The sequence below is a fragment of the Phoenix dactylifera genome, chromosome 14 (genome assembly GCF_051530095.1).
Source record: "Phoenix dactylifera cultivar Ajwa chromosome 14, Ajwa_hap1_PhDact_Kaust_v1.1, whole genome shotgun sequence".
Classification (NCBI taxonomy): domain Eukaryota; kingdom Viridiplantae; phylum Streptophyta; class Magnoliopsida; order Arecales; family Arecaceae; genus Phoenix; species Phoenix dactylifera.
This window is the reverse complement of record NC_143203.1, coordinates 2,134,569-2,159,429: the sequence shown is the minus strand read 5'-3', so window position 1 is coordinate 2,159,429 and position 24,861 is coordinate 2,134,569. Positions and strand designations below refer to the sequence as shown.

Sequence of the window (24,861 nt, the reverse complement as noted above, 5' to 3'; positions counted from 1 at the left end):
CTAGCCTCACAAACAAGAGTCTCTCTCAAATATACGGCCAATCTTCTTCACCCTAGGGCTCTCATGAGTCCTATATATAGTCACAAGACCTTCAGATGATCATAGCCGTCGAAACGCCGACAAAACACCAAAAGAAAACTCATCCGTATGATTTCCCGCGAGCCCGAGTCGACTCGGCTGAAGTCCGAGTCGACTCTGGCACGTCTGGACAACTTCCAGTATAACTGGCACGATCTCGAGTCGACTCGACTGTGGCTCGAGTCGACTCGACGATGCTCCGAGTCGTCTCGACTGTAGCTCGAGTCGACTCTGACAGTCCAGACAGAAACATGGTTTTTGCGGCTTTTCTCCTCTCGGGTCGACTCGACAGGCCTCGAGTCGACTCGACTGTTCCCGAGTCGACTCGACTGTAGCTCGAGTCGACTCCGACAGTCCGCCAGACTGAACTATGCAGAATTAATTCTCCTTCAATTCTCTTCATCATCAAAGGTCTCCACATACCCCAACAGTTGATGGACCAGGAGAAGCTTGCGGAAGCTTTGGAGCGCCAAGGTGGAGATTATAGGCTCAAGTGTGGCGCATCCAATGGAAAATAACAAGTTTCTGGGCTGTGAACAGTATTGGAGTCGACTCCTGGAGACTTGAAGTTGACTCCGGCACGCTGTGAAGACATGGCACAGTGCAGGGGTCGACCCCAAGACTTCAAGGGTCGACTCCTTAAGAGCGACAGGAAAAAGTCCGAGAGCTGTTTTCTGGAACAGCTTCAGGGGTCGACCCCAGGACAGCAGGAGTCGACCCGAGCACTGTTTTCACGGGATTTTCAGGCGTGAAAAGGGCCAAGTCAAGGTTTTTCAAGTCTCAAAGGATCTAAGTCATTCTTGGGCTAGGTTTAGGCTTAAAGGGGGAGAGCATGTAAGTCATAGACTTGGGTTGAGTGCTTTCTAATGTGGCTTAGGTGGAGATTGAGTTGGTGTATGATTAGATTAAAATTAGGTGCCTATATAAAGGCTTGATGTAATCAGTTTTAGAGTTATCACTTGTATTATTTCCTAGAGAAATAAGAGCCGCCAGAAAACTTTCTCCCACGTTCTCTCTTCTCTTCCTTTTCTTCTCCACGAAAACCCTAGTTTGTGATTGTGATTCTCCATCTCTTCTTCCTTTTTTCCCCACGCGGCCTGACGCCCTAGGGGATGCCCTAGATTAGCAGATATCAGGGATCCACACGCTTCCGCACAGCGCCAACAGTGGCAGCCTGCAGTAGAAGACAAAAGGGTAGGGATAAGGATGGGTTTTTCCAAAAAAAGCTGCAGATGGATAGTGGGGACCTTTTAATAAAACCTCTCAAAAAGATTGACGCCTACTTTGCCCGACTCGATTAATTACTTGAAGGAGAGATCTTATCTAGCATGAAGCCAGGGGACAGACTTGACCTTTAGTTTTTTTATCTAGCATTTTTTATAAAGTGGTTGTCTGACGACTCAAAACGTGCAATCATGTTTGTCAATCCAAGCCTGTTACCATTGCGCCAGACAATGACCTCTTAATGCTTTGTTCAAATTGCCAAAATAAAGATATTTTTGGTAATGTTAGATAGAATGCAGAAATCTAATTTGATTCAGATTCGACCCAACCAGACTCGATCCAGACCCAAATTTTTTGGGTCAGATCCGAGTTACCCATGAATCCGATTCGACCCGAATAACCTGATGGGTCAAAAATTGTAGCTAACCCGATTCGACCTGACCCGATCTTTATTAGGATCGGATTTGGGTCCAAAATTAAAATCCGAATAAAAAAATAGATTGGGTTGAATAAGGCCCTGTTTGGGGGAGCTGTTGGCAGTAGAGCTGTTAGAAGTAGAGCTGTTGGAAGTAGAGCTGTCTGAAGTAGAGCTGTTATAAAAAGCTGTTTGCTGTTTGGTAACTACATTCGTAAAGTGCTGTGGTACTTTGTTTTGTGTTTGGTAAACAAACTGAGAAAGTACTTTTGTATAACAAAATTACCATAGAGGACATTGCATAGTATTATACAACGGAACATAATAAAACATAACATAAATTAATACATAAATATACGATATAGTATAATATTATTGTAATATAAAATAATATTATGTTAATATAGCACAATAGTAATATAATTATTAGAGTAAATTAATATTTGGTAATATAATATAATATTAAATTATTTAACATAACATATTAATGTATTATGATATAATGTAATATATATTATATTTATAGTATAATACAATAATAAAAGTATAAAATATTATAATTGTTAGTATAAATTAATTTCTCATAATATAACATAATATTAAATTATTTAAAATAACATATTAATGTATTATAATGTAATGTAATATAATACAATATTTATAGTATAATACAATAATAAAGGTATAAAATATTATAATTATTAGTATAAATTAATTTTCCATAATATAACATAATATTAAATTATTTAACATAACATATTAATGTATTATGATATAATATAATATGATATTATATTTATAGTATAATACAAAAATAAAGGTATAAAATATTATAATTATTAGTATAAATTAATTTTCCATAATATAACATAATATTAAATTATTTAACATAGCATATTAATGTATTATGATATAATATAATATGATATTATATTTATAGTATAACACAAAAATAAAGGTATAAAATATTACAATTATTAGTATAAAATAATTTCCCATAATAATTTTCCATAAAATAATTTTCCGCGGTCCAGGGGCTCTTCTTCGTGGTCCACGCTCGAGGAGGACCTTAGCGTGGGCCGCGAGGTTGATGATAAAAAAAAAAACAATAGATTGATTTTGGAAGGTATCGAAAAGGATTAAAATTTTTTTCTTCTAAAATGTGGTTCAAGAGATGCATACAAAAATTGAAAAGAAAAATACCTTTTCTTACGGAAGGGAGTCTGACGGCTAGGGTTCTTGGCTCCAGCAGATTTTTAGGTTTATAAAGGGACAAACTATGTAATTATGTTATTTTAATATGGGCATTTTTGTCAAAAATACAGCTTTCCGAAAAAGCTGAAACAGCTTCCTCCCAAAAGCTCCAAATTGGAGCTTCCTCTCAAAAGCTGTTTTCAGCTTCCCGCAAAAGCTGAAACAGCTTTTTGAAAAATTTACCAAACACAGTTTTTCATCTAAAAGTACTTTTGGAGGGCTAGAAAGTGCTTTCTGGCCCTCCAAAAGCTCCCCCAAACAGGGCCTAAGTGATCTGATCCAATCCGGCCCATTTGCACCTCTACTCGTAGCCCTAGACTCCACCTAAGTCGTCACACGGTGAGATTCTGAGATTGGAGTCGGCGGCAACTCCAGAACAACGGGCCGGACATCTCTATCCAGAGAAAGCCATCCGATCCTCCCTCCACCCCAAACCGAGGGGGCGAGAAGGAATTCAACCAATCCTCCACCACGGTGAAAGACAACAATGGGAGAGAAAAGAAAAGCAAGGCTGGGGGCAATGGGCGCGATAAGGGCAGCCGTGGGCGATGCCGTGATTACGTTCCTGTGGATGTTCTGCGTCTCCACCGTGGGCGCCCTCACCGCCGTCATCACGTCGGCCCTGCAGGTCCAGGGCGTCGCCTACTCCCTCCTCATCACCACCACCCTCATCTTCCTCCTCCTGCTCGTCTTCAATCCCATCTGCGATAACATCGGCGGCGCCAGCTTTAACCCTACCGCGACGGCCGCCTTCTACGCCGCCGGCTTTGGGGAGGACAACCTTGTCTCCATGGCTCTCCGCTTCCCAGCCCAGGTCCATCCACCCATCCTCTCCCTCTCCCCTTCTCCATCCTTGCCATTCGTTTCTCTGGCCATCTGATTAATCTAATCCTTCCTGATATCGTCAGGCGGCCGGGGCGGTGGGTGGTGTGTTGGCTATCGCAGAGTTGATGCCTCCTCATTATAAGCACACGCTGAGCGGGCCTTCTTTGAAAGTGGGCCTGCACACGGGGGCAGCCGCGGAAGGGGTCCTCACCTTTTGCATCACCTTGGCTGTTCTCTGGATAGTGATGAAGGGTCCCAGCAGCGCGTTCGTGAAGACTTGGTTGCTCGCTGTAACAACTGTGGCCTTCGTTCTTGCAGGTGCTGGTTACACGGGGCCATCCATGAACCCTGCCAATGTGAGCTGCTTCTTCCCTTATTCTGCATTTCTGCTGTCATCATCATCACCTTCTTCATCATTGTCATCTTAGATATCTGCAAATTACTTTGGTGCCATTATAACTTGTTTTTACTATTTGGAAGGTGTGGTGTAGCTTCCTGGTAGCAGTAGGACATCAGTGTATATCCTTATTCAGTTCAACTATTTAGCTTGCTCTATCACCTTTAACCATCAGCTGCACATTCCAACATTTCAAGCATGTCATTGAACTTCTAGCAGCATTTGTGGATTCCTTTTTCCCCACTCCCTTTTTTTGGTCTCATGTTCAGCTTATGAAGCTAGACTGTTTTTTGCAGATTATCCTGCGATATTTGGCACAAAACAAATCATTGCATAATACAATTTAGTCTAGGATTGAGGAATAGCTAAATGTACAAATAAGAAAGTCACTTATACTGCTTTGGTTTTAAAATATGCATAGCTTTGTGTATACTTGTGTTTATTTCTCACCCAGCATCTGTTAAAGCAAGAGTTAATTGAAGACAAAGTATGTCTGTGTGATGGTTATAACCGATAGGTATTTCCTTTAGGTGCTCTACCTGTCCAGGCTCAGTTAGATTGTCACATATAAGAACCATTTCATTCCGATGTCACTGAAAACATATTATGTCTGTCTGATGAAAATGCTACTATCATTTACTAAAAGAATTAAGCATGATGGTTTCTTGAGTGTTTAAATGGTTTATAGTTATTCAAATTACAATCCATATTCACAATTCTTTATGGGCTTGCTAGAAGCGATCTTGTTTCTCTAACGCATGAGACATAGGTGTGACATTCTTTGTTTACAGGTTAAACCATAGAAGCTAGGGGTGAGAATGGGGTATTGGTGAAAATAAGGTCCAGTATAGGTGAAAATAGGGGCTGATAGCCTGCTAATCCAATATGATTTTGACTTTTCAGGTTTGGATTTGCAAAATTAGCCAAATAAGCTACACCTATTGGATTCTATCTAGATCCTATATTTAAATCTAAATCCTTATCAAGTTAAGTTTGGATATAAGTTGACTCAAATGTGGTACTATTACTTGATAGCCATATATGTGCGTGTACACGCACATACATATATGTGTGTAAGTACATACATATATATGTATATACATGTGTGTGTGTATGCATACATACATTCATTCATAAATACATATATATACATACATACATACATGCACACATTATACATGTATCTATTGTTATATGAGATATTTTTGTTATAGTTGCATTTGGGCATGTGCAATGTGAATTGGACTAAAAACTATGAAATTAGAGTAAACTAGAATCCCTCACATGTGAAGCAAAAAGGCATATGGGGGAACCACAGCTGCAAGGGATGCCGTGCCCCCATATTTTTTTTCAGGAAATGCGGTCTTTTCTGCTTCTAATATTGGAGTCCCATTGCCTGCTGGACTCCAAGGCTTAGTGTTATATATAATTGAGATTTGTAATTATCTTATTTTACGATCAATTCATTTTAGAGGATGCCAACTGGTAGAGTTGGTAAAATTTGTTGTTTTGATACAAGAAACCTAGGTTTATCTACCCTTAACTCAATATTTGGTTGGGTTTCCATTTGACCTAATTATCAAAGAGAAAGAAGATCGGTTTAATTTCAAGAAAAATTTGTGGATAACTTGTTTCAGTAATAGAATAATAGAAAGACATTTTAAATAATTGAAAATAAAAGATTTTATTGTAAAAGAAATAATGAAATACCCTCTCTCAATAAGGCTTTAGTGATCCTAGGCATCTTGTCAAAGTTAGAGATCAAAGTGTCTTAGATCATGTTTTTGTTCAAAAACTCTAGTGTTATATCTTTGGACTTAAGGTTAAGCAGCTGTATTGAAAGGAGAGAGAAGTTTAAATAGCTTCCTGAATTATGCAATAACCCTTTTTTCTTTGTAATTAAGCAAATAAGTGAAAATGGAATTATTGCAAAGGATATATTAACTTTGATGGGAAAAGTAGACAGATAGATAAAGAAATGGATAAAGAAAGAGGGCCAGTACTAAAGGGTTTGAGAGAGAAATGGTTCAGGGGTTATATTTCAAACAAGGAGGAAGAAGAAATGAGATTGTTGGGATTAGAAGAGATACACAACTTAGGCTGGCCTCAAACCCAAAAACAACAAGCCTAACCTGCCTGTTTTGGTTGGATTGGGTTGAGAGACTATGAACTTCGGTTGGGATTAGGCTCAAAAATTCCAACTTGACTCCAAGTTGTTTTATGTTAAGATTGAGCTTAAACCCATCCCGATTTTGACTGCAACCCAACTTAAATCCTGTCGAATTATAGAGTTATGTGTCACTGTTTATGCCGTTCATCCATCAATTTTGGTTGAGGGTTAAGATATCCACCCCTTTTCCTCTTTATTAAAATTTCAACCCAAGCAACATTAACCTGACAGAAGTTTCCCAAGCCTTTCCTCTATCTTAAAATCCTCGTTTGACATGACCTAACTTGACTAAACAGAACCAACTTGAGGTCTTCCTGACTTAGCTTGATATGGTTTGGGTTGGATAAATTTCAAACCAAAACGATGTTGATTTGGGATGAATTTGAGAGTTACAGAGGTTGGGTTGGTTTAGGCTTGGCTGTCAACCCAACCCACCTGCCCAAGTTGCAGCTTTAGAGATACACAAGGCAAAAGAGGAAAAGTGGATGTCCACATATTGCACGTCACATGCAGAGTTACAGATTCACATGCTTGTGATAATTGTTTCTGCACTTCATGAATCTCGCTCATGTCTTGTGCACTTCTGCACTCCCATGTCTACATGCGAACCTGTTCACACAATTGGCTGCACTTGGGAATAGGAGTGCATTTTAACTCACTGGATGAGATTTTCTATATTTGGTGGGTAATATGATTATTCTGTTTCCTTTTCTTAATAGGCACATTATGATATTTGTAAAGGTGTTAAGAGAGTTGATCAGATCAGGATTAGAAAAATGATGGGCAGGAATCTAAAACTCTAATCTTTTAAATAATATACTTGAGTATTCATATTAGACGATTGTGGTTAAGGTATTGTTTCTATCTTATTAAGGTAAATTCGTAAAATAAAAAATAATCTAGTTGGATTAGCCAATCAATAGCTAGTTGGCTTTATTAAGCTAAATAAGTGGAGTCTGGTGCATTTTGGGAAGAAAGGTTGTTAATATTCCTGAAATTCAAAATCTCATTTTTAATAAATATGGACGATATATATTTTACCATCTATGTCTCATCTATAGCATCTAAATTGAGACATAACTCTCAACTCGCTTTCCCTTTTGGAATTTCTTATGTTTGTTCGTCCTTTTTTCAGGATGGAGGCACTGGTGGTAGTGTCGATGAGCATCCTTTTGTTGGAGAGATGGAGAGGATGATTGTTAACAGAACGTCCCTCCCATCTCTTGCCCACCCCAAAAACCAAAAACCACACACCTCTAATGTCTCTGTTCTACCTGTTAAACCCCCACCTCTTAGCCTCACCCCTTTGCCAATCCAAAGGGCCCAACTAAAACTCAATTAATAACGAAAATCTAGGCCTTAACATTGTATATGGGTATAGGCTGTAAATTGAGTGCATGGATCTAACACATGTAATGTAATTTGGATTTGGCTATGGATATAGCTAGACCCAACTTGTTGCCACCCTTGTCTGGAAGTGGTGTCATGATGCTTGTCTTGACTTGACAGTGAACCCTTTTAGGATATCATAACAAACTTGTGTTTTGCAAGAAGCTCGAGCATTTGGGGTTTCAGAACAATTTTTCTCCAACTCTACTACGAGTGATTAAACTCATAATATCTACTTCTGATGTCAAAAAAATGTTGATCCTTAGTGCTTGGGGATTGTGAAAGATCCAAACTTGATGGAAAGCCAATTATTATCGAGTTATTCATGATGATATATGATGAAGCTCGAAAGTCAAAACTGCAATAAAGATCTTAATATGTGAATACTTTTGAAGGTATGAGAATAGTCAAATAATTGTTGAAAGGAATAACGAAAAAAGTAATGTAGGTGTAAGAAAGAATATCATGGAGGAAGAAGTAATGAATAAGTTAAACACTGTTTATGGTACAGCGTACTAAATATATACTAGTGAGACAACTTGCACTGACTATACTTCAGAATGTAAAAGTTTCTTTTGAATGGATCATTGTAGACCGTAGAAGATGGCAAACGTTTTTAAATGTTCAATATCTTATGAGTTGGAAATCATTAAGGATGGACAGCTAATGAGTTGAAGCCATTTAGGTAAGGATGGTGTAGCAGAGGGAATGAAGATTAGAGGGATCCACTAGATGCTAGAATACTTAGCATAGACTGGTATATAAAATGATGCTTACTTGCACAGATACTAGCATTGATTTTCTGAATTGATAATCGTCTTTTATGGAAGAAATTGCAGATAGTGGCAAAGCAGTTATTAGCTGTTTATGAGTTGCAATCATCTAGGCAAGTATGTTTTGGCAAGAGGGAATAAAATTATATGGTGTTCTAAATATGTAATACTTTATGCATGAATTGCACATAGTATTTGCTCATGTCAGAATTCATATAGTTTCTGGTCATGTTAGAATTCATATAGTATCTAGTCATGTTAGAATCCATACTCCAGCTTTTTCCATGTGCATATTCGGTGGGTAGCTGCTTTGCAATTAGAGTTGATAAATCAAGCGAACTCCTTGTTTTGTCATGCTTACCTCATTGTGCTATTATATCGTTTTTCTTATGGAAGACTTGTGAAAACCTTAGTTAAATTATGAGTATTCTTATAATATAAGAATTTTCTGCATATTTGGTTTATGATATTTAATCTCATTTCCTAGTGGGCTTTAAGATTTACCTAATACAAAATTGTGATCGGCACATATTTACATAAATATCCAAGGGAAAAAATGGCCGGTCTTTTCTGTTGAAATGAAAATTTCATTGTGACACCATTTCAGTTGGGGAGATCAGTGAATAGCTATAATGAATGGCATGATGAATGGTCATTGAGTGGCTTCTAAAATCGGAACTTCTTGATGATGACAATTGACCATTTTTAAATTTGTATCTACCATGCAAATAGACATGATAAGTGCTCAGATAGATGGGAAGATTTTACTGATGGTGAAGCTAATGCAATTTCTCTAAAAAATTTTTCTGGTAGCTTTGTTTAGCTGGAGTAGGATAGTTAGATGGTTGGTGTCCAATTGTATACTCAATTGTTTCACTAAACGAGGAACATATGATATATGCCCATATTGAGAAATATTGGTCACCTTCTTTCTAGCATATGTTTTTTGCTGGATTCATCAGAAAGTAGTGTACATGTAAATTCTAGATTTTTTCACCAGAGAATTTTGTGGATGGTCCTTTCGTAATGGGTCATAGGTGGGATCTACTAAGTGCTTTTGGAGGTTTATGTTATAACATATTTAGTGCAGTTGGAAAATTGACGGGGATGTTTTAAGAAGAAAGATGAAGAGGTAATTAGTTCTCTTTGTAGGTGCAAGAAAGAAGATCAGACATGATGAGTAGGAAGGAAGTAGCAAGTTTCTTTGCTAGAGAACAGCAGCCACTCATTTGCTTAGTTGTTTCAGTCCAACATTAGATGGTTTTAAGTTGCATTTGCTTGGTAGTCCAGTCCTTTTATTTGCAGCAACTGGATGCTTTTATGTTATACTTTAGAGCTTGACTCAAGGACTGCAATGACTGCAAGTGTGTTTGATGGTGCCTGTGGTTAATACAATTGTCTAGGTCTTACAGTGGTAATGCCACCATTAGGGTTCAAATCCTAGATCTCTTCCATAAGCAAGCCTTTAAGAGGAGGGGTGTGGCAATTGTTGGAGCTAAGTCCTATTGGCAACATAGGTAGATAACTGGATTTCATATATTGATTATAACACTCCAACCTGACACTAGTCACTATATGCTTGGATCATATATTTGGGTTCATTATTTTCCTTGTTCTCCTCGTATGATCAGGCTTCTCCAAATATTGATTATTTTCCCACTTCTTCCTTTCAGCTCTTCCTTGGTCATCCTCCCTGCTCTCTACGAAGGGCCAACGCTTATTTATTTGGTTTTCGTTGTATATGCTGGTATCATCCTGATTAATAGTAGCAGATTGTGCTCAATCTCTTAAAACTTTGAAGAATACTCTATGTTCTTATTTTAATTCTCTTTATAGCATCTATGCCCTTAGCATTCACATGCCATGCAGCTCTCTTCTTATCCTATAAACCAACAAAAAGAAGACGAAAAGTTGCAGAGACATCTCGTTGTGCTATGGTATACCAATGGAAAAAAACGTTTGCATGTTGTGGTTAAGATGGATATTTTGCAATGGCTCTATAGGCAAACTCATTAGATGCCATCTGTAGTAGTATTCTTGTCAGAAGCCCATGGTGCAATGAATAACATGTGTACTATGTACACTTTAAGGTGCTATGCACTTAGTGGAGAAGCAATTTTATGGAAGATATATTATCAGCTTTCTTTATTTTTTAACTTTTTATTTTTATTTTCGTAATTTTTGTAATTGAACTATTCTGATTTTGATAGGATATCTGGCTTGTATATTAATAGCAATTCCATCACCATCTTGCTGACTTTTTCATGACATGGCAAGCATCGATATTCCTCATGCGCACGGCTGCCATTTTTTTAATCTAATACTGTTATTTATATTTTTGTTTTTCAAATTTGACAAAATTATTTTCTGTTAACAGGCATTTGGCTGGGCATATATCAGCAACCGCCACAATACATGGGAACAATTTTATGTCTACTGGATGTGCCCTTTCATTGGTGCCATTTTGGCTGCTCGGGTTTTCAGGGTTCTCTTCATGCCAAAGGTCAAGGCTAAAAAAGCATGAGATTAAATAGATGAAGCTGGACAGTTATTTTTTGATGCTCTAGTGAAATAAACCGGTTAGACTATGGCGGCTGGAGGTTATACTGCATCTCTGCTTTTCATTTTTGTTGAACTCTCTTAGTCTATTTTTTTGTTGGAGTAATATCAATATTAAATATTATTTCAACCTTCGTAGTTATGTCTTTTGTTTATTGGCTGATGTAAACTTAAAAGAGGTTGGTTTTAGGACGCTACCTTGGTCAGGCAGTTCAAGCATGATACATGCGAGTCCCGAAAGATTAATACCCATTACTTGCATTTTGTGCCTTGTTTAGGAGGGGCAGAGTTTAGGCCCGGCTGTTGGTTTTCAATTTCTGTTTTTTGCTTTCAAAAACACAAACATCTGAACTTAAAAAATTACTTGGCAGATGAGTTTATGTTTCCAGATTTTTAAAATTATTATCTAGATTTTGAAAAAATTGAAAATCAGGAATTATGACTTTTGTTGTTTTTGAAAATTGAAATTGATTCTTTTTATCTTTGCCACTGCCACCGTTGTTGCAATTGCTATTGCTGCTATCATTAAAGGTATCATCATTGCCATTACTTGGGTATCATCATTGTCGCTGCTACCATCATGGCTACCATTGTCATGTTGCTACCTAATAGCCTCTATTGTCACCACCATCGTTGCCGCACCATCATTGCTATTACCTCTCTCACTACTATCACTATCATCCTCTACTACCATTGTCACCATCACTATCGCCATTGTTATTATTACCAAATCTTTAGAATTATAAAAATAGATTTCAAGATTAGTTTTCGGGAAAAAAAATTAAATTTATTTTTGAAAAGTTAAAAACTGAAAATTGACAATGATGCCAAACATCATCCTAGTTTGTCTAGAATATTTTTAGTGGCCTGAAGCTCCAACTTTTCTCATTATATATTAGTAGATTTTGTCATATACCATGCATGTAAAAGGAAGCATTATTATTTATAAACTCTTTACAAGATTAAATTGTTTTTAATTTTACTTTTTTCATATAAATGACAAGGAGGCTTACAAAAAAGTGATAAGAGGGTTGAACTTTCCTTTTTAACCTAATTCTGTTTTGGAGAACAGAGAGCCAATTAATGGATCTCCTTGCTTTCGCTAAGAATCGAAAACAATACTGTCTTTTTCTCTTTTTCGAATAAAAAAAATATAGTTGGTTTTGACTTTTGACTTTATCAATCTATGATTATATTTCCTTAAAAAAAGTTTGGAGATCCGTACAATTTGTACGAGATCCCACTTGGGACTTTTCTGGTATGGTTCAAATAAGCACAAAATCATTTTACCAACATCAATTCTGATTTTCCTTCTTACATGCTCTCTTACATGCATCGAGGAACAACTGATGCAAAAGTCCTGTTCTATACTCCCGTTCATCCGCCCTAGAGGCCAAGTCTCACTTTCTGTGTCTTAACTACTCTCAATCACTTCTCTTTATCGCAACCTCTCACCAAACCCTCCTTCCACCCTCACGGCCAAACGCTCCTCCCCGTCTTCGGTTTCAACACACCGTCCCGGGACAATCATCTCATCACCCCTCCAACTCTCGGTATCCTGCTCCCTGTTCCGTTCAACCCAGAGGCGGCCCAATTAAAGGCTTAAGACAAACTCACTAAGAAAGTCTTTTTTTTTATTTTTAAAAAATGATGGAAATTTTTTAATTAAGTGTAAAATACTTTCAAAATTCACCAAATCACTGACCTGCGCACTTGGATTACAAGACATGCCAATAGCTTAAGGAAATAAGGGCCTACTCCTCCCCAATTCATATTGCTAGACAATCTTTAGCTTTAATTCCACATCTTCTCACCCCAACCGGATCCCAATCTCAAAGCTTGACTCCCTTACAAATCTCTTCAAGGAGTACGCAACCACCCCCACCCCCAACCCAAATCCCAACCGAAAATACAAAATAAAAGAAAACATCATAGTGGCTCCTAAGAAAAGCACAATTTATTTTCTCAACTCAAACTTGACTAAGCCTTAATCCCAAACAAGTTGGGGTCGGCTAACCACAATTCATTTCATTCAGCTCCGCAATGCCCATAGCATCCTTCTATTTTCTCTGTCCCAGTTTACAAATGAAATCTCCCCCCCACCCCTAGACCTCTAACCCCTCCCAACAAAAAGAATAAAAAAATCATTCTGAATCCTTCATAGAACAGTCAAAAACCAAACTAATATTTATGTGATGCACATAAATATTAGTGAGGATGCCACCCACATAAGTAACCTGCACTACAGATTAAAATGGTTTACTTTTACTACCAAATGATTCAACACTAGATTTCCAATGATAAATTTTGTTTTTTTTTTTTCTCAAACAGATTTTTTAAAAAAGCAAGTCTTGGTTTTAACCGACTTTGATGGAATCCATATATACTAAAAAAACTTTTCAAAATGCAACAGATCGAGTGTGCCACTGCTGATAGTCTATTCTCACCAGTGTCGGTACTTGACAGATGAATTTTACAAGAGTTTGCTGCCAGTATAGCGATTGATGTATAAGAAAACTAAAATGAATTTAAAATGAAAAAGGAGAAAAAAATCAATACATACCTACACCCCGGTAAAGGCCTCTCAATCCATTTTGTCTGCAGGTTTTGAAAATGCCATCAAGAATTCCTCCAAAACCTGTTCCGACTTCGGACTGAGATAGTCCTCTGAACTTGCCCCTTGATGGTCCAACAACCTGCAAATCAAGTTCTAGATAAACTAATTCCAGATGAGAACATGTCCACAACACAACATTGAAAATCAGACAGAAGTATGTGAGGTGGTTATTATTTATCAGTAGAAGATCCAGGGATCTAGAATTACTTCCAAGAGATGGTAGATTATTTTGTATTGGTAAGAAGAATCAAGGCGAAATTTTCCATATCTGAAGAGATCCAAAACCCACAGATGGAAAAAGTGGTGGAAAGAGATAAGCTAAATCACAAAAATGGAATGATGTAGGAGTCTAATGATGTTCACCTGATAAGCCAATTTGGTGCGAACCAAATCGAGAGGATAAGTGCAAACAACTGCAGTTCCTCCAGCAAGTGACCCTGATACAAGATCAAGAACAGGCCCTCTTCCAACATCAGGAAAACCAAGTATAATCCATCGACGATATTGCTCATAAGCCATATAATGCAAAGCTGCATAAGGTACAATCCGAGCAACACTGGCACCATTTCCTCTGGGGAATAAAACGATAAACATCAGATAATAGACAAATCATTCTGACAAAATGTAGGTGTTGCTGGAAATTGGACCGAGGGGCGACTGCTCGGCTGAGAAGGAGGAGCTCCAGCAAGAGTGGCGGTGGCGGTATGCCGGCGGGCTGCGTCCTCTGGGGGACCTGCAAAAAGCCGGTGGCCGGAGTTTCCGGCGTCGGCCCTCCGATGCTTAAGTCAGAGGAGGGCTTGAGTTTGGAGAGGGAGATGGACTGTCAATAAAAGTCCGAAGCCCGAAGCCCGAAGCCCGAAGCCCGAAGCCCGAAGCCTCCTTTTAGGAGGAAGAGGTTCCCCTTTTATAGGAGGAGTGCATGATTACCTGAGATGTGACGGGGCGAATTAATGGGTCACCGTCATTATTGGGCATGGTTGTGCGCATTAATGAGTTGCCGTGAGTGACTGAACGAGATGGAGTGAGTCAATGGGTTGGCGTGGATGGCCTGAGATTTCGAGTAAGCTGGAGGTCCGTGGAGATCGTGCGCATTTAATTGTTGACAGTCGCAGCAGGGTATGACCCCTGGTTGATATGTCGTGGCGTGGCCGGCAAGCAAAGCATGGTGCGGTGAGGCTGCTGCAGGATGGCCGCACCACATGGGCATGAGCTTTGCCTGCATGAGCTCGGCCTGCATGAGCTCGGTCTGCATGAGCTCGATCTGCATGGGCTCGGTCTGCATGCACTCGGCCTGCATGAGCTCGGCCTGCATGAGCTCGGCCTGCATGAGCTCGGTCTTCTGGGCTTGGCCTGCATGAGCTCGGTCTGCATGAGCTTGGTCTTCTGAGCTCGGCCTGCATGAGCTCGGTTTTCATGAGCTCGGCCTGCATGAGCTCGGCCTGCATGAGCTCGGTTTTCATGAGCTCGGCCCGGCCTGCATGAGCTCGGCTCGCCCTGCATAAGCTCGGTCTTCTGAGCTCGATCTGCATGAGCTCGGCCCGGCCTGCATGAGCTCGGTCTGCATGAACTCGGTCTTCTGGGCTCGGCCTGCATGAGCTCGGCCTGCATGAGCTCGGACTTCTGAGCTCGGTCTTCTGAGCTCGGCCTTCTGAGCTCGGCCTGCATGAGCTCGGCCCGGCCTGCATGAGCTCGGCTCGGTCTTCTGAGCTTGGCTTGCATGAGCTCAGGCTTGCTGTCGGATTTGGGTGTTTTAATTGTATTATGGGGTGGTCTATTTTTTCCCCCCAACACTACCCCCCGACTTCCGAGTTCGAGCTGCTTTTTGGCTCGAGCGAAGGAAGTAGTCCAGTCGTCGATCATCCTATAATATAGCCAAATATCTATGGAAATGTATGTGCCAAGTAGGGTGTACCTCTCATGCAGTTGGAGCTAAGTGCTTCAGGTCGACTCAGCGGCCTTCTTTGGCTTGTGGTCGACTCAGCAGGGTGCCCCCACCCAGATCGGGGCGTGTTGTCGTAGGAGGCGTCGAATGTCGTCGAAGTGTCGTCGAATGTCGTCGAAATGTCATCGAGTGTCATCGAATGTCGTCGAATGTCGTCGAATATTGTCGAATATCGTCGAAGTGTCGTCGAATGTCTTCCCGAGGTCGAGGGAGCTTGGGCTCGCTGTCGACTCAACGGGGCATCCCGACCTTAGTCAGGGGATCATGCATGAGGCCGAGGGAGCTTGAGCTCGCTGTCGACCCCGCGACGCTTTCCGAGGTCGTGGGAGCTTGGGCTCGCTGTCGACTCAGCGGGGCATCCCGACCTTAGTCGGGGGATCGTGCACGAGGCCGAGGGAGCTTGGGCTTGCTGTCGACCCCGTGACGCTTTCCGAGATCGAGAGAGCTTGGGCTCGCTGTCAACTCAGCAGGGCATCCCGACCTTAGTCGGGGGATCGTGCACGAGGCCGAAGGAGCTTGGGCTCGCTATCGAACCCGCGATGCTTTCCGAGGTCGAGGGAGCTTGGGCTCGCTGTCGACTCAGCGGGGCATCCCGACCTTAGTCAGAGGATCATGCATGAGGTCGAGGGAGCCTGGGCTTGCTGTCGACCCCGCGATGCTTCCCGAGATCGAGGGAGCTTAGGCTTGCTGTCGACTCAGCGGGGTATCCTGAGCTTGGTCGGGGTCTTTGATGGAGATGGAGACCGGAGATGGCCTTGTCCGTTGGCGATCGTGCACCCCCACCTGGAGTGGGGCGACGTTGGAGATAGAGATATCCGTAGGTCGTATTTTGCATTCTCCGACCTGGAGATAGGTAAAATATTGAAATTATTTAAAGCCAAAGTGGCATCCTGTACCTTTTGGAGACATTTTAATAACTCCCGAACTTCGAAGTCCCTCAGAACTTAGCTCAGCACCGGCCTTCTGAAGGAGGCGTTCTGAGCTCGATCTTCTGAGCTCGAGCTTCTGAGCTCAGGCTTCTGTCTGAGCTCGGGCTTTGGAGCTCGGCTTCTGAGCTCGGCCTGCATGAGCTCGGCTCGGTCTTCTGAGCTCGGCCTGTATGAGCTCGGCTCGGTCTTCTGAGCTCGCCTGCATGAGCTCGACTCGGCCTGCATAAGCTCGGCTCTCAGTGAAAGCACCAGCCGTTAAGGTCGCGGAAAACGAAAGTCGGCCTTCCGTCATGAGGTATTGTCTACTCTGGGAGGGTCTGCGTAGGTACCACGCCCCCGCATGGTTTTGTTCCTTCGGTGCAGGATCTAGTCCTGCTACCAAAAGGGTCCTCCTGGCCTGATGACCGAGCGCCGTTATGAGGACTTACACCCATGAGAAGGGAGTACATGCTGGTCTCTTACTTGCTGCAGGCCTTGATGATTCGAACGAAAGAAGTGGGGACACGTAGCCTTCATCCTCTGCTTTTATTTCTCTTCCCCTCCAACTTGTTGATGTGAGACTCGGGCTACTTGGTTCCCTCCACGTCCCACGTCGTTGCAGTGGGAGCCATGTCTGATTCGAGATGGCTCGGAAGAAAGTTTCTTCCTCCGCTTAATGTAAACCCATGGAGGCGGCACAGGAGGGGCCTCCACTTGTTGCAGGCTTTGGACTGCAGTGGCTAGCGCTCGGGCTTGCTGCACCAGCGCGTCGAATTACTCCGGCTGGACTTGAGGGACTGGATCCGCCGGAGGCCTTGGTGGTGGGTTCTGGACTGAGTGCCCAGGACTTAGTGCAGGACGCCGGGAGGCGTTAGAGGCTCCTTTGCTCCTTAGCTTCATGGTCATAACTCGGGCCCTTCCTCTAGCGCCAACTGTTGCTGGAAATTGGACCCGAGGGCGACCGCTCGGCTGAGAAGGAGGAGCTCTGACAAGAGTGGCGGGTGGCGGTACGCCGGCGGGCTGCGTCCTCCGGGGGACTTACAAGAAGCCGGTGGCCGGGGTTTCCGGTGCCGGCCCTCCGATGCTTAAGTTAGAAGGGGGCTTGAGTTTGGAGAGGGAGATGGACTGTCAATAAAAGTCCGAAGCTCGAAGCTCCCTTTTAGGAGGAAGAGGTTCCCCTTTTATAGGAGGAGTGCGGGGTTACCTGAGATGTGACGGGGCGAATTAATAGGTTACCGTCATGATTGGCCATGGTTGTGCACATTAATGAGTTGCCGTGGGCGACTGAACGAGATGGAGTGAGTCAATGGGTTGGCGTGGATGGCCTAAGATTTCGAGTAAGCTGGAGGTCCGTGGAGATCGTGCGCATTTAATTGTTGACAGTCGTAGCAGGGTATAGCTCCTGGTTAATATGTCGTGGCGTGGCCGACAAGCAAAGCATGGTGCGGTGAGGCTGCTGCAGGGTGGCCGCAGCACGTGGGCATGAGCTTTGCCTACATGAGCTCGGCCTACATGAGCTCGGCCTGCATGAGCTTGGTCTGCATGAGCTCGGCCTGCATGAGCTCGGCCTGCATGAGCTCGGTCTGCATGAGCTCGGTCTGCATGAGCTCGGTCTTCTGGGCTCGGCCTGCATGAGCTCGGTCTGTATGAGCTCGGCCTTCTGAGCTCGACCTGCATGAGCTCGGTCTTCTGAGCTTGGTCTTCATGAGCTCGGCCCAGCCTGCATGAGCTCGGCTCGGCCTGCATGAGCTCGGTCTTCTGAGCTCGATCTGCATGAGCTCGGCCCGGCCTGCATGAGCTCGGTCTTCTGGGCTCGGCCTGCATGAGCTCGGTCTTTTGATCTCGGCCTGCATGAGCTCGGCCTTCTGAGCTCGGCCTGCATGAGCTCGGTCTTCTGAGCTCGGTCTGCATGAGCTCGGCCCGGACTGCATGAGCTCGACCTTCTAAGCTCGGCCTTCTGAGCTCGGCCTGCATGAGCTCGGCCTGCATGAGCTCGGCCCGGCCTGCATGAGCTCGGCTCGGCCTGCATGAGCTCGGCTCGATCTTTTAAGCTTGGCTTGCATGAGCTCAGGCTTGCTGTCGGATTTGGATGTTTTAATTGTATTTGTGGGGTGGTCCATTTTTCCCCCCAACAGTAGGAAACATCAGATTGCTAAAGGATAGTTGAACTTGGAAATTTAAACGGACCTGTAGAATCGTAATAAACCTTCTGTCTGTACAATCTTCCGAAAAGATCCCAACAATCCTGCATTCTGAAAATTTGGTCTTTTGGTCTGGCAGTTCAAAATAAAGATACAGTTCTTCACTCAGGGCCGCCAGGCCGGCCTGCGGAGTATGGGTTTTTGGGATTTGGGTATAGAAAGCGAGGGGAGAAATGGAGGTTTAGGGGCTGAACAAAGGAGAATATGAGGCTATGGAGGGGAAAAAAGGTTGAAGGAATATGAGAAGCTTCAAGTGGGAACAGAGGCATCTTTGGTGGGGAGACTTCATATAGAAGGAACGGGAAGGAGACAGGACCTACCTCTCTTTTGCTTTCAAGAAGTAGTGTGTAATAACCCCAAATTTTTTTCTTTTTTTTCTATATAAAGAAGGATAGAATAGTCCTTAAAATTGATATAAGGGGTAAAATTGGAAGGAATCAAAAGTTAATGGCATAATAGTAGATACATTGAAGTGTTAGGGACAAAATGAAAATTTAATAATTTTAAATAAAGGGTGAACAGTGCTTGATGTGATTTAAATGGGGGATTTGGGGTGCTGTGGCGGTGGGATTAAGCAGAGAGGGAGACACAGAGAGAAGTTAGAGGAGGTCTCAGGCGGAAAGAAAGGAAGAAAAAGAAGAGGAAATAAAAGAAGAAGAAGAAGAAGGAGGGAAGACGAGAGAAAAAAGTGGTAAGTACCCCATCCCTACCTAGTCCCCTAATGGAATTGAGGCTGTAAAGAGGTTAGATAGGGGTTTTAGAGGTAGTTAAGAGAGAGAGAATCGGATTTCGGCAAGGTTTTCCGAGACTGCGGAAAACCTGTGTCAAAGTTTTGACTTCAATAAATTTTTTTGGGGGTCAATCGGCCTCCGATGGTGATGCATGTCACCATTTTGGAAACCCCTATAACTGTAGAATATCAGGTATAAATTTCATAGAGTTTGGAGTTTGGAAAGTAGATCAAATCCGGGATGAAGTAACCGGCTGTCGGTCCGGATTACCGTTCATCCGGATGGGAAAGTAAGGAATTTCATGCCATAATAGGGTATTAAGCCTAGATTAGGCTAAGGGAGACCTTGTACTCATGCAAGAGACTCCCTAATACACATAAATGGCGAGTTAATTAATAAAAAAAGAAAAAAAAAGATTTAGAGAAAGGTAAGTTGAGTCAATTAAAGTTTCTATGCTTATGATTGATACATAGATTATGAGTCCTTGATACAAGACTGAATGTATAATTAATGAAAGTGCATCCTAGGTTCTTCGGTGTTTAGCATGCTGATTTTTTTTTTTTTGAAAACCATGGCTGAACCTGATCGGGTTGCCTACGTACCCCTTCACAAGGGGGATCAAGCCACATGTAGTTCTTTTTAAGTTTCAAAAATGCAGCGGATCTGATTCTTAACTTCGCAACCACGCACACGAATGGCCTCTACGAGAAGTACACGTAAAGCCCCGAAGGATCTTCTTCCGCAATAGTGCTAGCAGTTGCAGAACACTTGAAAGCTAAAATCTGCTTGCTGGGATTCAATCAACTCTTGATCAATCGTCTTGAAGCAGATGGAGATGAGGTTTGTCAGAAAAGTAGAGGACTCAGATCTGATCTTGAATCTTCTAGATATTCATGCTGAAAACCCTATCTAAAATGGAGAAGAAGATGAGGAGGAGGCGTGTGAGGAAGAAGGCTGCAATGGATGATGTTGCCGGCGCCCATGTTTGACCCCTTTTAATAACCTCCGAATTTTCATTCAAAATTCAAAAATTATCTTCAAAAAACCTCCTTTAGTTGCGCATGCAATGGAATAGGAACAACCCAAATCAGATCTCAACCAAATCTGATTTAAATTCAAATTTTAAACACATGCGCAAGAGGGGAGGAATTTGAAATCCATGCGGCAGAATTTTTCTTCCTCTTGTCACATATATTTCATTTGAACTTCGAATTTAAATGATTCAGAGGTTCACACGCCAGCTTGGAAAGTTATTTGATGTATGAAATCATTTAATATATTGCTTAATGTTTGAATTCAAATTCAAACAACAAACAATGCCGCCATGTGTCAAGCAATGGGTCCATGCGCCATGCAATAACTTTGGTTTATTTAAAATTCATGAAATCCAATTCCATGTCACCACTAATTTCCACATCATCTGAGCCTAATCCCCTTGGGTTGCACCTAATCAAATTTGGTCAAACCCAGATTAAAACTAAGCAATTTGGTTGAACCCAATCTAATCAGGTCAGACCCTGATTGAGCTCAAATTGAATCCAATTCAATTTTTGGCTCATCCAAAATCAATCAAATTCAATTAGGTTATGTTGGACCTAATCCAATTAGGTCAATCCCCAATTAAGCACAAATTAATTTAAAATTAATTTGATCCGCTTAAGTCCTTTTGGTTCTGACCTAATCCAATCAGGTCAAAATCCTGATTGAGCCCAAAGTTGAATCCAATTCAATTTGGCTCATCCTTAGCTCAATTACTCAATCAAATTGAGTTTATTAGTAATTTAATTACTAATTAATCCTTCAATAATTACTTTAATTATTTTATAAGATAATTTGCCAATCAAATTGACCAAATTATCCCTGAATGATTCTTAATCATTCATCAGCCTTCTTGATCAATCAGGAAACTTCTATGCGTGTGACCTCATAGGTTCGAACCTAAGCCGGTAGTATAGGAACGACTTCCTACACTAATCGATGTAACCATCTAGCAATGGTACCCGATGTCCGGATAGGCCGAATATATGCGAAGCAAATATTCTGCAACCCTGGACTATAGTTACTGTATAATTCATCCCTTTGACTCCTAAGCCAGGATGACTTAGAGCTCACTGTCAACCCTATAATTAGTACATCCATTATGTGATTAACTTTAGATATCCCATGACTCCTCATTGGGATTACCCTGGCCAAGGTTTTGCTAAATTAATCACAAGACATTATCTCCTATTTTCAGAAGGGGTCAATTCCATCTTGACTCACAACTGACTACGCAAGTACTTGACTGCACCCAGTGACTTTCCGTCACTGAATTAGAAATTTAGGTAGTCCGGTACCAAAGTATAGTGAGTTGCTTGCTAGTCACAGGTTGCCGTCTCAGATCAGAGGGCCAAACTTATACCCATATCCACTCGGAACATCTCTCGACAGTAAAGCATTCCGAAATTGGTCACGTTCAGTGAAATGTACTTCTACATTTCACCGGTATGACATACCAGTGTCTCCACACTCCTTGGTTAAGAGGACAACCAACGTATATGTCACACAACGACCTAATCTCCATAATGCTGTCGTCCTTTTAACAACATATCATTTGGTCGTGAACTGGTTTAAGGACTCAAAAATAAATCCTCCTTTATCATTAATAAATCCTAAGGACTTCATAATATAAGAGTTCATTTGAAGATGTAAAATGATGAATAATGCCAATAAATACTTTATCGATTTGTCACTTCATTTACAAAATTCAATCATCAACATGCTAAAGATTGATATTTAGGATACAATTTCCAACAACTCCCACTTAGCCTAAAGCCAATCGGCACAGTATCTAATACCCATCTTCGACTTGTGTTCGTTGAACTCTTTGATGCCGAAGACTTTGGTAAATGGATCAGCCAGATTTTCTTTTGTGTCAATCTTCTGAAGATCAATATCACCTCGTTCGACGATCTCTCGAACCAGGTGGTAGCGACGTAGAATATGCTTGGTCCGCTGATGTGCTTTGGGTTCTCTTGCTTGAGCTATGGCTCCAGTATTGTCACAAAATATAGGTAATGGACCATCAATGGAGGTTGTCACTCCAAGCTCGGTGATGAACTTTCGCAACCATACAGCTTCCTTGGCATCATCAGATGCTGTGATGTATTCTGCTTCACATGCAGAATCTGCCACTGTATGCTGCTTGGAACTCTTCCAGCAGATGGCCCCACCCTTAAGAGTGAAGATATATCCTGACACGCTCTTGCTATCATCTTGATCTGATTGAAAACTTGAATCAGTATATCCCTCACGTTTTAAGTCAGAATCACCATAGACAAGCCACTGGTCTTTAGTATTTCTCAAATACTTAAGGATGGTTTTTACAACCTTCTAGTGGTTGCTACCTGGATCAGACTGGTATATGCTCACTACTCCTAGTGAGTATGCCACGTCTGGTCTAGTACATGTCATGGCATACATTATAGATCCCACTGCCGAAGCATATGGAATTCTATCCATACTCTCTCTTTCTTGAGGGGTTGTCGGACAATCCCTTTTAGAGAGGTTAATTCCATGGCCCATCGGAAGATAGCATTTCTTGGAATTAATTATACTGAACCTCTTCAATATAGTATCAATATATGTGGATTGAGATAATCCAAGCAATCTTCTAGATCTATCTTTATAGATCTTCATTGATGAGAGCACAAAAGTGCGACCTACATGTCACCTAAATTAGTATTATTGCTAACTGATAATGATAAATTCACTGGATTAATATTATATTTGGGTTTGGCACAGATTTTCATAAATTAGAGATAAAATGCACATTGAGTACAAATTTGACTAAAGAAGAATCCCTTCCCAGATCCGACCCGGTTGAAGATCGGATCGGGTCCGAGTCGGGTTCGGATCCGAATCAGGTCCATTTCTTTTGTGCTTTTAGGAAATAATTTTGGGGCAAATCTAATATGGCCATATCATAACTATGAGGTGCTGGGTGACCCATGACTTAAAAGATTTGCAATTGACCTCCAGTGAGAACAGATGACCCATGACGAATCCGTCTACAACCCAAATTTCATATCACATTATTTATTTTATCTGATTGGACGGAACTTGGTGTCTCCCAGCTCCCATCTCAGGAGGGCAAAACACATCCTAGCTCTTCCCGGATCGTAGCCGCATCAAATCATCCATGTCCTCCTCCTTCCCAGCAACCAAAGAAGGGAGTTCACACCCTTCCAAATCCTCCACGCCCACCGCGTGCGAGCCACCGTGCCTGCAGCGCCCAAATCCCAGCGTCCGAATCCATCTCCCGAAATCCAAGCTTCCCGTGATGCAGGCCGTGATCCAAGCAGCATCCCCATCTCCCCCTCTTCCGGCCACAGCAGCGGATTTTCAGCAAGCCCCGAGCAATGCGTCCGTGATCGGCTCCTCCCAGCGCCCGGATTCGCAGTGCCCCAGCTGTTCACCGTCCGTGATCCCACGCGTGTCTGCCCTCTTCCCGTTCCAGCGTTCTCCCAACACCCATCAAGCCGTGATCTCCTTCCTTACGCGATCAAAATCCCAGCGGCCAGCCCCTCTTCCATGATCCCAGCAACGCCCGTCTTCAATCTCCTCCACGGATCACGCCAAGATCGCTCCTCCTCCACCTCAGCCCGCGCCTCCTTCCTTCCGCACCGCGTCCAGCCGTGCAACCATTCCGGATTCGAGACCCCATCCTTCCGCATCCAAGGAATCCCACTGCCAGCAGCCGGTAATCCAGCTCATCCCTGCATCCGCGCCGGATCTTCACCCATGATCAGCTCCCATCGATCACGATCCTCTCCACGTGCTTGCTGATGGGGTCTATATAAGAGGAGAAGAAGGAGGAGGAGGAGGGAGAGCTCGGGGTGGTGGTGGCTGGCTGGTCGAAGGAAGAAGAAGGAGTTTGGCTCCTTCGGTTTGTCCAGAAAAACAGGGGAAGAGGCGGACGTGGGAGAAAGAGAAAAAAACATTGCTCTGTTTTCAACTTCATTGAAAACAGAGCATTGAAATTTTGTTTTAGTTTTTCGGTTTGAGTTTTTTTTATTTAAGAGAGCAATGTATTTTTTTTTCTGTTTTAGTTGTACTTTAGTTGAAAGTTTTTATTGAGAAGTACATTTTGAGTTTGAAAGCATATTGTTCTTATTTTTAGTTTTATTTTAGGTTTTGTTTTGAGTTTTAATTTTTGAGAGTTTATTTGGGTAGAAAGTTATATTTATTCTGCAATTTTAATTTCTGTTCTGCAATCCATTAAATCCTCTTTCATGCAATCTATATTCCAGTCTACAATTTTCCTAACACTGTTTTCATCCATTTTAATTTATGTTAAAAGCTTTTCTTTAATTAGTTAAATACATAAATACTCTTTG

The 24,861-nt window shown here is 42.0% G+C and overlaps 2 protein-coding genes across 2 annotated transcripts in view; one reads left to right on the top strand and one right to left on the bottom strand.

The window, feature by feature from the left end:
- Nucleotides 1-3,304: 3,304 nt before the first annotated feature.
- On the top strand, nt 3,305-11,324 carry LOC103696742 (aquaporin SIP1-2-like). Its single transcript, XM_008778455.5, has 3 exons — nt 3,305-3,785; nt 3,880-4,152; nt 10,903-11,324. The coding sequence occupies exons 1-3, from the start codon at nt 3,459-3,461 to the stop codon at nt 11,047-11,049; spliced, it is 747 nt and encodes a 248-aa protein (XP_008776677.4). The 5' UTR covers nt 3,305-3,458; the 3' UTR covers nt 11,050-11,324.
- Nucleotides 11,325-13,064: 1,740 nt separating this feature from the next.
- Nucleotides 13,065-24,861, bottom strand: part of LOC149751290 (mitochondrial carrier protein CoAc2-like) — a 29,121-nt gene continuing 17,324 nt past the window's right edge. Inside the window, exons 2-5 of the mRNA XM_089927283.1 lie at nt 18,739-18,824; nt 14,065-14,272; nt 13,648-13,780; nt 13,065-13,096 (exon numbers count right to left, since the gene is read on the bottom strand). Of these exons, the coding sequence (XP_089783409.1) occupies nt 13,065-13,096; nt 13,648-13,780; nt 14,065-14,272; nt 18,739-18,824 (459 nt within the window). The remainder of the gene's footprint in view (nt 13,097-13,647; nt 13,781-14,064; nt 14,273-18,738; nt 18,825-24,861) is intronic.